This window comes from Populus nigra, chromosome 6 (genome assembly GCF_951802175.1).
Source record: "Populus nigra chromosome 6, ddPopNigr1.1, whole genome shotgun sequence".
Taxonomy (NCBI): Eukaryota; Viridiplantae; Streptophyta; class Magnoliopsida; order Malpighiales; family Salicaceae; genus Populus; species Populus nigra.
Genome location: NC_084857.1, coordinates 2,160,769 through 2,174,788, shown reverse-complemented (window position 1 = coordinate 2,174,788; position 14,020 = coordinate 2,160,769). Strand labels below are relative to the sequence as shown.

The 14,020-nt window shown below is 36.0% G+C and overlaps 1 protein-coding gene across 4 annotated transcripts; it reads right to left on the bottom strand.

Annotated features, from left to right (window-relative positions):
- Nucleotides 1-629: 629 nt before the first annotated feature.
- Nucleotides 630-9,934, bottom strand: LOC133697254 (uncharacterized). Of its 4 annotated transcripts, none has more exons than XM_062119711.1 (5): nt 9,654-9,934; nt 9,115-9,387; nt 6,928-7,794; nt 5,235-6,365; nt 630-3,812 (listed from the first exon to the last, which is right to left on the bottom strand). In XM_062119711.1, the coding sequence occupies exons 2-5, from the start codon at nt 9,311-9,313 to the stop codon at nt 844-846; spliced, it is 5,166 nt and encodes a 1,721-aa protein (XP_061975695.1). In that variant the 5' UTR covers nt 9,314-9,387; nt 9,654-9,934; the 3' UTR covers nt 630-843. The 4 variants fall into 4 exon arrangements, with proteins under 4 accessions (XP_061975695.1, XP_061975694.1, XP_061975696.1 ...); XM_062119710.1 differs by having other exon boundaries at nt 9,115-9,490; nt 9,654-9,932; XM_062119712.1 differs by lacking the exon at nt 9,115-9,387 and having other exon boundaries at nt 9,654-9,932.
- Between the last annotated feature and the right edge of the window lie 4,086 nt (nt 9,935-14,020).

Genomic DNA, 14,020 nt, shown 5'->3' with positions numbered 1-14,020 from the left:
AAGAAGTGATGAATGTCGCTACCTCTGTCCTGCCGCGGTTTGAGCAAGGGTTGAACGCGGGTGTTCTTAAGCAATAAGATTTTACCGTGTTCAAGTGTTTTTCTCTTTCTTTTACACATGGTTAACGTTTACAGTTTACACGATACTTAACGTTTCTAGTCACAAAACCCATTAGTTGAGCGTTTCTGATTCTAAAAAGAAAACAACTGAAAAATTGAGAAAATTAAAATTAAAATTTTAAATAACCTAACCACTTCGATTCGATTTTAATTTTATAAACCTAACACTAAAAATACCAAACCAAATCCAACCCTCATAAAAAAAAAACTAGAAAAAAAATCAAACCAAACAAAAAAAAACCGAGTCAAACCAGGTTAAACCGATTTTTATCCTAAAAAACCAAATCAAACCAAAATCAAACAGTTTGAACTAATTTCAGTTCAATTTCAGTATTTTTTTAAGAAAAAAATTTCAGTTTAATTATTTTTTTTATAAAAACCAAACCAATTCAAAAATAATCACCTCATAAAACAGGATAAATTTGCAGAGTTCTGTTAATGTGCAAGAAAGGGTGAATTGTCTCCAAGATTAGGTTTTTGAAAGCAGGGGGGGTGGCTTCCGCGTCGCCCTAACCAACAACAAATTATTTTTGCATTTTCCATCAAATACAACAAATAGCTGCAATAATACAGACACCTAAAATAACTTTACCAAAAAGATGGGACTGAGAAACCGTCTAATGCCCTAACATTCCATTGAAAATACAGGAACTATGATACAAAGCGCGGCAAAGGAAGAATTTGCCACTGAGGACGTCCTAAAGATGCCCTCTTAACACTCCTACTACCTGCCTATGTCCCCCTTACCTCTCCAAGATTCTTCTTCTCTGAAGACAATTCCACTTTGCCCACCATACTGATCAGCTTTGGCATAGTGCCGTTTAATGGCTGCCACAGGATCTGAAACACCTGTGCAAGCTCCCCCAACAAGAATCCCCCCTCTTCCAACAACATTCACCCCTGCCATCCCCCTTGTTTGCTGCCCATTCAGTCTTTGCATCTCAGCTAATATAACCTCCCGCTGCTTCATATCTACAGTAAATGACGGCACTCCAGTGCTGTCATGGCTTCTGTACATTTGATAGTCCACCACTCCATTGCTCCCAGTTATTTCCCTTGAAGGAAAAACAGAAATGCCATTCAGATTACACTCGTTACTCTTGACAGCAGCTTGCAATGTCTGCTGGGGCATTTTGGATGATGACACATGGTAATTGCTAAATGCAGCAGGATACTTGACCAGTAAAGTAGCAGAATCAGGCATAGATGGAAACCCAGTCTGTATTCTGTTCCCGTCCCAGAAACCATAGCTTCTCATGGGAACATTCTCCAGGCCAGGCTGATTATTAGGATCACACTTCGAGAGAGTTATGTTACCCTCTGTAGGGTGATGGCCAGTAAATTTAAAAGTTGCAGACTTGCTTGTTGGTTTAAGATGCTGGGCCTCTTTTTCACCATTCTCATGAGCACTAGAATTCTGCTTTTGCAAGGGGTTACTTAGTATTTTACCAAACAGTTTAACATCACCATTCCTACATGGCTTTTCCACATCTAATGAGCTCCGTAAATGATCTCTCAGATTATCACTTCCACGTCCACGCCGTTGGGATATGAATGGAAGCTCAGGCACTGAATGCTGAGCTTTCAAACTGCTACACTTTTGAAGATAGCACTCCTGAGCTTCAGACTGACTGGTGACATTCTGCTCTGAGTTTGGAAGGCTTTGAGCTCCAGAAAGAAGTCTACCAGAAATAACCCCATTCATCTCTTTCTTTGTAGGAATTTGCAGTGAATAACCCCGGGGGATCTGGGAGGATTCGTTATGGTTCAACAAAGGATGATCCAACAGATGCTGGAAGTAATCATCTCCACTAACAGATATTTTACCCTGCTTATCTCTACTGCTCTCCTGAAGTGTATCCTGTTTGTGCCTTTTCTCAAATTGGATGACAGCAGAATCTTGTAAGATGGAATTTGTTAAAGCAAGATTATTTTCCTGTGGCAATGAGATGACAGGAGGCTTTTCCACAGATTCTAACTGGACAGAGACTTGATGCATATTTTCTAAATTACAGCTGAATTCTGAACAGGAATCCATATGTACAGGATGGTGTGAGGCATTGCTGGTTGAATCTTGCATCAAGCCACTTGGACTACCCAAACTATTTTCAGGTAAAAAAAGTTCTTGCTCTGTAAAACCATTTTGCAATCCATTACCAGAGACCTCAGCTACACCTTTCAACTCAATTGCAGTATTTGCATTGGATGTGCTGACATCAACTGCACCTACAACAGACAGTGATTCAACAACAGAAACACCCTTGTCAGCTACTTGATCTCTTTCAGATTCTGCATTAGCTGATGCAATCAACAATTTCTGGGCCTGTACAGGCTCTGACTGATGAACAGTATTCATGAATTTGCTGTCAACATCGAAAGCTATATCAGCACTCTGCCCTGCCTCGGATGGATCAGAAACCATTTCATCTACAACCCTGGAATCATTCTTATCTAATATCCCACATGCATTATTGCCTTCAGTTCCATTCAGGTCCTCGTGCAATCCTATCATCTCCTCTGCATCAGATTCACCATGCTCTGTATTCATGATGGACGATGGCAAGTCCTCGTCAATCTTAGAGTCCAACTTATCACTACAGATAGCTGATCCAGTCTCCATGGCACAAGCATCTTCAGTGTCACTCCCACCTCCATTTGCATTATCGCTAACTGGTGTCCTGGACTTTCTGGGTGGAGGATGCATCAAATCCAGTCCAAGACACTTCCGAGCCTTGCTAAAAAACACCTTGCACTGGTCTCTAGTTCTTGTCCTGACAACTTGGGAGATCATTGCAAAATCCTTGCCATATGATGACACAGCTTGCATAAAGATGGACTTTTCCTCATCTGTCCAATCAGTAGGATCCATCTCCCCACAACTCTCATCTGAGCAGGTTTCTTCATCAAAATTCTCCATAACATCAGATATCAAAGGTGCTTTTGCAACAGAATCCACCTTTTGGCACTTCTGTTCTCGATAGCCCTCCATGAGATCAACAGAAGTAGTAATACAAGAACCCATGGCCTCTGAGGACAGTGAACCCAAGACATCAGCAGCAACAGTCTCTCTTTCATTCCCAAGAACATCAAAACTGCTTGATCTTTCTAAAATACCGTCATCACCTTCTGTTATTTTAGAATTACAATAGCCTCTGGAAAAGATTCTCCCAGAGAACAACTGCTGACTGTTCATAGCATGGTCAGCATCAGCTGCAATCCGTGAAGCCACACCCAAAATATCAAGCGAAGCAGCGTTCAATTCACGATTCCATTTTGTACTTGATGCCATCAAGTAGTTAGTAGAAGATTTAGTTTGCTTACTCTTCTTGGTTTTTTCAAAACAATCAGATTTGTGATTTTTGTAGTAGAATTCAACACAGTCTGCAGTTGACTTGTGATCAAGAAAGGAAGCAATTTTTCGGAAATCCTTCCCAAAAGTCGCTAGCTTATGCATGAAAATTTCTTTCTCATCAGAAGTCCAGGGATTGATCATAGCTCTTTCCTTCTCAACAGCATAAGGATCTTCAACCAATCCATTACTAGAGATAAACCGTGATCCCATCTTCTCTTTCTTGTCCAAAATTAGAGCTGGCATTTTCAAAGCATTCCTGTATGGCTTGACCTGAGAATCTGAAAGTAGCTTGCTTGTGAAGTTGAGGATCTCTGTTGTAGGGACCAGGCTCAAATTTCCAGCTGCAATATTCAAACAAAAATTATAATTCAAGAGAATTCAACAACATAAATCTTAAAATTTAAGACTACCATTAAGAATCATTTTTATCATATTTTGAACTCACAATACACTAAGCAAGCAAGTAAAATCCTCACAGTTCCAAAATTAACTTTGGTTTGGCTTAGACCGATAAAGGACATTGGGGTGGAGAATTTTTCTCAAAAATACAGAGTTAGTCAACTCTGGAAAATTACATTTTCACAACATATATAACAAAAGTGGAGGAAGGGAGACAGGAATCAAATGATAATACTTGCCCACATCTGCACCATAATAATTACTGTAACCATATCCTAAAAACAGAACAGATGTAATGTCACAAATTTGGCTTAGATCACTGTGACCAAATAGAGCAGTATCCATTTTGACATACAATGTAAAGGTCATATACATGTATGCCATAAAAACCTTAATTACACCATAGTCCAATGACATAAAACCTGAGTTACAACACAGTTTAACAATTAGACATCAAAATCTATAAAATCCTATCCAGTCTATAAGATTGGAGCTACATAATGCCCCATGGATGAAGTTACCCAAAGATACAAATACTTGCATGTGATTCTCGCAGTGTCCAGACAATTGCTATTTGTTTGATCATCAGGTGCCAAGGTCATAAGAGATCCAATTTCACCTAGGCACTATCCATACAGTTCAAGAGAACTCTAGACCACCACCAATGAAATGTTCACAGAGCATTTGTGATCCAAATCTTCTCAAGCAGACATTTGGTCACTCGGTACATGCAAAAGCTCTCCGCAACAACAATTACCGGTCAGGAATGAGTCACAAATCCTCCACAGTAGAACTGGTGCCAGGAAGGATGTCATGCAAAAATATTCGTTCTAAAACTTAATTTCATTAATAAATAACTCCTGTTTTATGCATAGGGCAAGTACTCCAGATCCACTTAAGATGGAGTATCGCAAGTAAACTCACAATTAAACACATCGTTTCTAGCCAACAAACCTCTTAGAGGGCATCTGACTTTGTGGCACAAAACAGGAAAGTCAATGGCACAAATACAGGGACAGTTCTCAAATGATGGATTTCCAACCCCCTAACAACGGACACAAGGAACAATAGCATGTTTGTAAAGATTCATTGTGTGGTACAGAAACAGAACAACATTATAAGCTGGTAGCCATGTGCTTTATTATCACTTCATCATATGGAAAACAAAAGGTCCCCTTGCAGATCTGTTAGCTTAACATTTTCTAGCCAGAATGGTGTCAGACTTGCACAGCAACTTATGGTGGTTCCAAATTATCAAAGAATAAGGCACCTTTTTTTTCCAATTTACTAAAATGATAACAAGTTTAATCAGTAAAACTACAGCAACTTATAAAGAAAGAGTCAAACAAAATTAGTAGCCTTACCAGGAGAAGAGAATCGAGCACGAATAGAAGAACGATGTTTTTGATACCCAATATGAGTTGTCCGCAAGCTTGGTTCCCATTTCTTCTGAGACTTCGCAGGATACTTCCTTATAGAAGGCAGTCGCATTTCTTCCTTCCACAGATGCTGAAAAGCTTTAAACTTGAGGGTTACAACTGTCTCCTTAAATCTTAATAGCCGTTTCTTTTTAGCAATTTTTTCCACAACTAAGTCACCACTCTGCCAAGAGGGTCCATTGGTAACACACGAAAAATCAAACTTACACTGATCACTAGGAAATAACTTATTGAATACTTCAGATGCTCCACTAGCAGATTCTTTATTAGAAGCCAGTATTAAACTACATAAATTATCTTCTCCATTTGTTTCTGAAATCACATCACCAGAAGAAATTACATCATCTTTGCAAGCTAATACACCAGTCTCTTCATCATCAGCACAGGGAACTGGGCCTTTCAAGTCCATCCTTGCAGACTGAATACCATCAAAATCATTTTCCAAAGCAACGGTCGATGAATCTATCCTCACCAAGCAAACTGGTTCAACAAGCTTAGATGTAGCAGTTCCAGGACTATCAATATCATCATCCTTAACATCACCATGAACTTCCAGCCCACCATTGCAAAGAGGAACCTTCTCCACAATTCCATCCCCACGTGATGCAACTTGCAAGGGAGAAGGTCGAGGGACAGTGTTAGAGGCCACCCCCTGTACACTACAAGGTTTTACATCACTCACAAACAGAGGACTGGATGCTGCAGGCCAGGGACACCTGCTTCCATATTCAAATTTCATGGACTTAAGTTCATTTTCAAGAGAATCAATTTCAGATTCCGTCAATTCCAATGCCTTTGAAATGTCACCTTTCCATACAAGTACCTTATTCATTGCAGTAGACCTCACAAAACCAGAGTCCATAGAACTTGGATCATCAGACTGAAGCAATTCAGCAAGGGAAGATCCCAGATTAGCTATAGAACTAACATCCATCTTCTCTAAATTAAAAGATAATCCCTCAATATGGCTTTGAGAACCAACACTAGGTGAACCACATAAGTTACTAGCAATGTTATCAGCATTTGTTGACTTCAGAAAAGTTTTCTCCTCTAAACCTGTAATAGAGGCAAAAATTAAAATCCTTAACGGCAAAAAAAAAGAGAAAATAAGATATAGTAACTTCATGAACATAGACACTGCCTAGCATGGCAGTCTGAAACATTGTTCTTAAAGAGAAGAATAGTATTTTGGAGTAAAATCAAAGTTCGTATTGATGGAAGAAGATCTAGAAAGGTCATCTAAAATTCCTCTAGAAGAAATTGGCAATGCAATTTTCTTACACCAAATTATGATTATGAGAGTAGTTTAGGTCATCAGGCAGGAAGAACTAGAAGAGGATGGCACAAATTTTCCTCAATATGAGTAATGAGTCCTTGCGACATAGCAATTCACTATTCTAATCACATACATAATAGGTGATACTCCCGGTACTAGGCGTCAACTAATCAACCAAATAATAGCAGCAATAGCAGAGACAATTAAATGAAAAATACCAGCATATCACTTAAGTTTACGAGCCATGTGAATGTGCCAGACTTCCATGTCATATCAACAACTTAGAAGAAATAACTAAACACAATAGCTTAACAGAAAAATTACAAAGAAACGAACAAGTACCTGGTGAGGAACTACAAGCAACGGAGGAAGGCGTTGCAGGAGATGCACAATCTGAAAAGCCCATAACTCTGGGGCTCTTGTCAGCCAAGTTTGAAGTTTGAAAATGAATGGACTCCATGTTACTAGCGGAAACGGCAGCTCCATCTTTGTTCTCACTTGCATCTGGGCCTTCAACTTTCTTCTTCTCATACTTTGCCAGCCCCTCACCCCATCCAAGGCGCGCCTTTTTCCTAGAAGAAATCTCTTCAGATAGTGCTACAGAAGTAACGCGGGCTGCAACATCCACTGATGGAGATTGAACTGGAGTGGCATTCTTTGGCTGCAACTCAGTCTTTCCTTCATTTGAATCTACACCCCCAAGGCTCTTCGAGCTACTTGAATGACTGAAACCAGACCCTCGGGAAGACAAGCTTCCAGAGCGTGTCCATTTAAGAGGCTTCCAATCAAGTGGGATCTCTCTATCACCTCTTTGGCTTGTGCCCGAACCAACGACACCGCCCATCTTATTATTATCGTCTTGGTCTTTCAATTGATGCTGATCCCATGAGTTAACAAAGTCAGAATGAGCAGGATGAGAGGGAGGATACATTAGCATTTCATCAACTGACCTCTGATCATTATTCACATCATGCTGCCTCCCAGGCATATTCGGAGACCCATTGATAATTTCCCATGAATGACCACCTCTCCAATCTCTCTGGCTGACATACCCCCTATTTTCCCTATTGTTCCGGCCATATCTTCCATCTCCACGCGAAAAAGGCCTGCAATTCTCATCTTCCAGCATCTTGTCACTCAACCTATAAGGTGACAACACATGACCAGATTCTTCAGCAAGCATGTGCCAACCACCCTGCTTACCATGACCTTCACATGACATTTGAAGGGAAAAAACACATAATTAACATAAGCAAAGTATATATTTTCACCACACAAAAAAAAAAGAATACATGAACTTTGAAAAGAAAACAAGTACCCCGAAGCAAAAAAGTTCTGATCTAGCAAACCAATAATCAAAAGATGAACATAACAAATTCTAATAACCAAAAAACCCACCAAGTCAGATTTTGTTCAGTAAAAACTAAAATAAGAAACAACAAAATACAAAAAGAAAAATTAGAACACTGCAAAGGCAATCACCTCAACACCTATGAATTTATTCACTAGAAAAGGAAAAGTACCTAAAATCAAAGCAATAGCCTATTGCCTCAAATTCCAAAGAAAACCTAAGTTAAATCTCTTCTAAAAAATATACTGCAGACAGCAGCATACAATTAAAAAGAACAAAATTTGAGAAATTAGCACCTGTCAGGAACCAATTCCACGATGAAATTGAATTCATTTCTGATAGTAAAACTGAGAAAAATGATTTTGAATTCAAATGCTCTGAATGGAATGATACTGATGTATATAAGATTTGAAAAATGATTTTGAATTCAAATGCTCTGAATGGAATGATACTGATGTGTATAAGATTTGAATTTAACCATATTACCCTTAGAGTCTAAGATAAACAAACGTTGGTTTCTTGGACTAGAGATTTCAGTTCTAAACTGGTCTCTTAGTTCCTTCTTCTACATGTGGGTGGATACGTACAAAAGTTTCTTATTGTCAAAAAGAGGGGGAACAAGAACATTGGTTTCTCTTTATTGATGAACTCTGCCCATCATTTCTCTCCGTGTTTTCTTCTTCTCAATTTCCTTTACCCTGTCTCATCTTATCTCTTAAATCGCTTCCTTTTCTATCTTTTTTTGCTCCCTTCAATTGTGGGTGCCTTTTGATGCATACAAGGAGGTCGATCAGTGTAATTGAGTTTTGCTATTACCATGATGAGAGGCTGTTCCACTTTATGGTTGAAATGTGGTTTCTTCTCATACTTTATTTTGACCAATAGGTCAGTGCTTAGCTGGTGATATTCATTGGGGAAACAAGTCTTGGTTGGTGGTTGAAAAAATTGCAGGACAAGGGCTTCGAAACAGCTAGGTTTTGGTGAGCTTTGCAACGGTGATAATGAATTATCATTGAATAGCATCTATAGGTGCGATTTCAAACCGCACGATGGAAATCAATTCTGAAATCAATTGTTTGATTCCAAAAATAATTAATTTTAAAATGGATGAAATGAAATCAATTCTTGTCAAACCCTAATGTTCCAAACAGCTTGTAAAAGAAACAAAGAAAACTCACCAGGAGGCCTGCGAAAGTCGTGGGGACCCCAACGATTGAAATCGCGAGGGGATCCATAATTATTCGCGGAAGAAAAAGGAAATTCCCTCCATCGCGGCGTAGACCCGCCACCAAAAGAAGAAGACGTCGACTCTGACCTCTCGTGCTTCCTCTCCTTAAAGAAGTCCTTCCGATCCCACGGCAATGGCTCTGGCGGCATCGAAACTAACAAAACAAAAACCCTAACCCTAGTCTAATCCACCTATATCACATGCGCCGCCAATTCTTTTCCACCTGCGCCGCACCAAACGCAATTCCTTTGAAAAAAGATTGAAAAAGCTGCTGCACTAGCAGCTTCACGAAACAGCCGAGTAGAATCCACGGCACCTAGATTAGCCTAAGAAAATAGATATTTTTTACTATAGTGACTATTATTATGTTATTATTAGAATTATGTGGAAGTCCAAAAAAAGCACCAAATCCATTGTGTTACCAACTAATAATTCGATTAAAGATGGAGAAATTTACAAAAAAATATATTTAAATAAGATTAAACGCACCTGAGAGGAGAGGGTTGAAATTTGATTGGCAGTTAGTGAGAGTTAGGGTTTTGGATCGAAAGAGATAGTAGAGTGCAATGATTCCATGGAGATTTTGGATTAGAACAACCTTTCTGCTGCTATTTGGTTGCAGAAAGAAAATCTGTGGGAGAAAAGGAGAGACGAGAAGAGAAATTTTTTTTCCTTTTTTTGTGTGTAACGATAAGGGACACAGAGAGCCTTGAGAGAGAGAAAGAGAGAGAGGAGGGAGAGTGGCACCCGTATCTCAACGGCGCTATTAAACCCTAATTCATTCTTCTCTCGCGTCCGCTATTAAAATAAATATTTCGGGAGTAATTTTTGTTTATCAATATTTTTTTTCTTGTGTGGTATTTTTTTTAGCCAGTTGTTTTTTTAAATTATAAACAGCAGTAAATAAATTCTCTCCCATAGATTTTGAGCAAACCCTCGATTTCTTGCGTTCAAAGAAATAAGTGCTTTTAGATTTTAACTCTAATAATGAAAGAGTTAAAAAAAAAACCTTTTTAATCTCTAAACTCAAGGTTAAATTATGTTTTACATATTATTATTAAAAACATATTAGATACTTCAACTATAATTTATTTTTAGTCATAAAAATAAAAATAAAGTAAAATAGTATAAGAAATTATTTATTACATATGTGGTTGAGCTTTATTGAAGTTTGATTTCATAATATTATTATTTTATTTTCAATCATAAAAATAAAAATCAAGTGTTAATATAAAAAATTAATCATTTATTACACTTGTGGTTGAAGTCTATTAAAGATCAAATTTATAAATAATTTTTATTGATAATTTTCTATTTGAGTGATGGATAAACTAGGGGTGATTATTTTCAGTTCGATTTGATTTTTATCAAAAAAAGTTAATCAAACCAAAAAAAAATTAAAAAAACCTAAACTGGTTCAAACCGACCGGTTTCGGTTATGTTTTTTTGGACAAAAATCGGTTTAAATCAGTTTGGCTCAGTTTTTTTTTGTTTGATTTTTTTGGTTTTAGACTTATAAAACTGAACCGAACCGGACAGTTTTTTAAAATTTTAATCAATTTTTTTCACGGTTTGATTTTTTCAGTTATTTTTTTCTAGTTTTTTTAGTTTTTTGATTTTTTTACTCACCTCTAAAGATTTTTTGTTTATGTAGTAAAACATTTTGAAATAATTCCATTAGTCTTTAAAATATAGTCTTGTTTCTGTATTTTTTTTTTTTTAGTAAGGTTTAGTTTCTGATTAAATTAATTAATTATTGATTGATTAGCGTGTGCCCCTCTTTGAGTTATATATTCACAAGCTTTATTTTTAACTCCTTTTTTTTCTCGTCAATCAAAGCTTTTGCTTTTCAGTTTTTCTCACTTTGGCCCCCCGCCATGTTCTCTTTCACTTATTTAAGGCAATGCCCTTGATTGCAGGCACGTATTGACGGGTGACATTGGAGTGAAATGCACGCGCTGGAACTGGGGTTTTGACGAGTTTAACCTTCGAGTTCCGAAGAATGGCAAGATAGGCTGGTTTTAAATTTAAAATGCTTTATATGGCAGTGGAAATCTCCAAATAAGATTTTGTTTGTTTTTGCTGTTAATGTTTATGAAATTTTATTTTAAATTATTTTAATATACTGATGTAGAAAAAAATAAAAAATATATTATTATAGTATATGTTTAAATGAAAAATATTATAAAAAATAATCATCATTATAATTCTAAATACTAACTAAATCTTTTTAACTAAATCATTATTCTAACTAAATATTTGAAGGACGGTGTACTCTTCTTGTCAACGTGGGAAATTGTCTTTTAATTTGAAAAAGGATAAGGCAGGACGTGGCGTTGTTATCTCTCGTATGGTGTGTCTACCATTTTTTTACAGATAATTGATTAAAATAATTGTAAGTCATGGACTGTCAAGTATATTTACTTATTAATCGTAACAGTTTAATTGATTATTTTAACAAGAATACAGCATCTCGTTTGCTCGAAATTATGACTCTCATTTCAAATGCATGTTTAAATCACAATCTGGACGTTCTTTTATTTACAGCAGATGCGGAAATGGAGGGCAGAGAATGAGCGATTATGATTATACAATTACACTGTAATGATGGTGGAAATCATTAACTTATTTTAAAATAATGTGCAGTCTCTGTTAATACATTCTTGTTCGTACCTGAAATCTCAGTATAGTCGGTTCACCACTTTTTTTCACCCAAGCTGCTTTGTCTTGTAAAAAAATATAAAAAATTAGAAAGTTAAAACTTGATAATGGCTGAAGAATTTTAATCATGTTAATATTGTGATGTATTATATGATATTTTAAAAAATTGATATGTTAACCCATTGATTCGATTAGTACAAGTTAAGATTGTTCATGGTTTTGTTCGAATTATAAAAACCAACCGAACCGACAAACTTAAAGTTTGAAAAATTTAAACCAAATTGAACCAAAAATCGATTCAGATCAAACCAGCTCAGTTCGGTGAAATTCAGTTTTTTTACCATAAAACTGGAAAATCTAATCTTATTCCATGAGAATATAAAACTCTTCATGTATGCTTGCTATATAAAGGATTACAATTGTCATCTCCGTTTTAGAATTATCAGGACGATTGCATGCAATTATATTTCAATTTAGTCAAGATCTTGTTATTTAAATCTTACAAACATGTCAAAGCCCCAAAAGTTTTAGCATCTCGATTGATAAGAATATTTGTTAGTAACGAAATTTACAAAACAAAAGAAAAGGACAAACCAAATCGAGGAGGCCAGCCTTCTCCCACGGGCACTAGTTGTAATCGCGTTTTTCACTAGGCCACCAATCTATCATAAATTTTTGCTACGAAAGTTATCCCTTTAACAAGTAGACAAACTAGATCTTCCTAACAGCTTATGCATAAATAAAAGAGAGGAGCCAAGGAGATGGAGATGTGGGTTTTTGTTTAGCTTGTGCAAAAGAGGTGGAGATGTTGCATATAAATAAAAAGAGAAGCCAATGAGATGAAGATGTGAGTTTTTGTTCGGGATTTATTTGTGGGTAGATGGCTTAGCTTTTGAGTTTTGAGAAGGAGAGTGGAGGGCGGGGACTTTTTGGAGATGTTGCGCACAAGAGATGGAGATGTCATGTTATTGTTAGGGTTAGGTTAACTGTAGTATTTATATCCCTCTTTTTTTTTTAGTTAGTTCGGTTCGGTTCATCGGTTTCAGTTTTAAAATCGAAACCAAATCGACAAGATTTTATGGTTTTGAAAATCGGTTTTTCATACCGGTTTGGTTTTCTCGGTTAATTTTTCTTTGATTTTTTTGGTTTTCTCAGTTGTTCGGTCTTTTGAACAGCTCTAGTACCAGTCATGTTTAACTCGCAGAACTTTCGATATAGGATACAAGCATGCGACAACACCATTAAATCTAAATCAAAACAAATTAGGAATCACAATTTAAATTAACCAAATATCGAAGGCTTTAAATGAAAAAATAATTTAGTAAAAATAAAAAATATACTTGAGTGAACCTAGGATAGTGTATTGCACTATGACACGACTCAAACCAAATTTTTAAAGGAAGAAATAAAATCTTAAGACTCAAGTAATTAACATGAATGGATCCATTAAGTCGTATTAATTTTATTAATATGGTTATAACAATGGACAATGAAAAAAGATTTAAAAACACTCAAGATAACTCATGTTATTTTTAAAATTAGTGAAAAGTCATACAGAAATGAAAATAAAAGGGGAGTTTAGTCCTCAAATAAATTAAACGCTGAAAATAAAACAAAAAAAAAAGCTAAAAAAAGAAAATAAGTATTTAATACATTACACTATGTTCACAAGTTAAATATTTTTTTCCTAGCCTTGAAAAAGTATTAAAAATAAACATTGAGCAATTCCTCAAATTTAATTTTAAAAAATATTAATTTGAAAAAAAGATAAATCCAGTAGAGAAAAAAAATATAAAAAACTCGAAATAACTCAAGTTATTTTTAAAAGTAAAGAAAAAATATATAGAGAGAAAAAAATTATGGAGTCTAATATCTAATTAAATTAAATGCCAAGTGATGACCTTGAAAACATGAGCTTGAAAAATAATAAAAACAAACAACAAGTGAACTCGGGCAACTCTCCTGAACATAAGTAAATCTCTCAAATTTACAATTCGTTAAATTCTAGACACGGAGCCGATCAATAAGTTCAATTTAAGGTTGAGAGATGTAATAAAAAAATCATTTTTAAAAATTTGTCAGGGTTAAAAAATAGCAATAAAAAAATAAGAACATAATTTCACATGTAAATACAATGAAGAAGGATAAAACTGTAAAACAAAAATTAATTCCAAAAACCATAAAAAAAACAATAG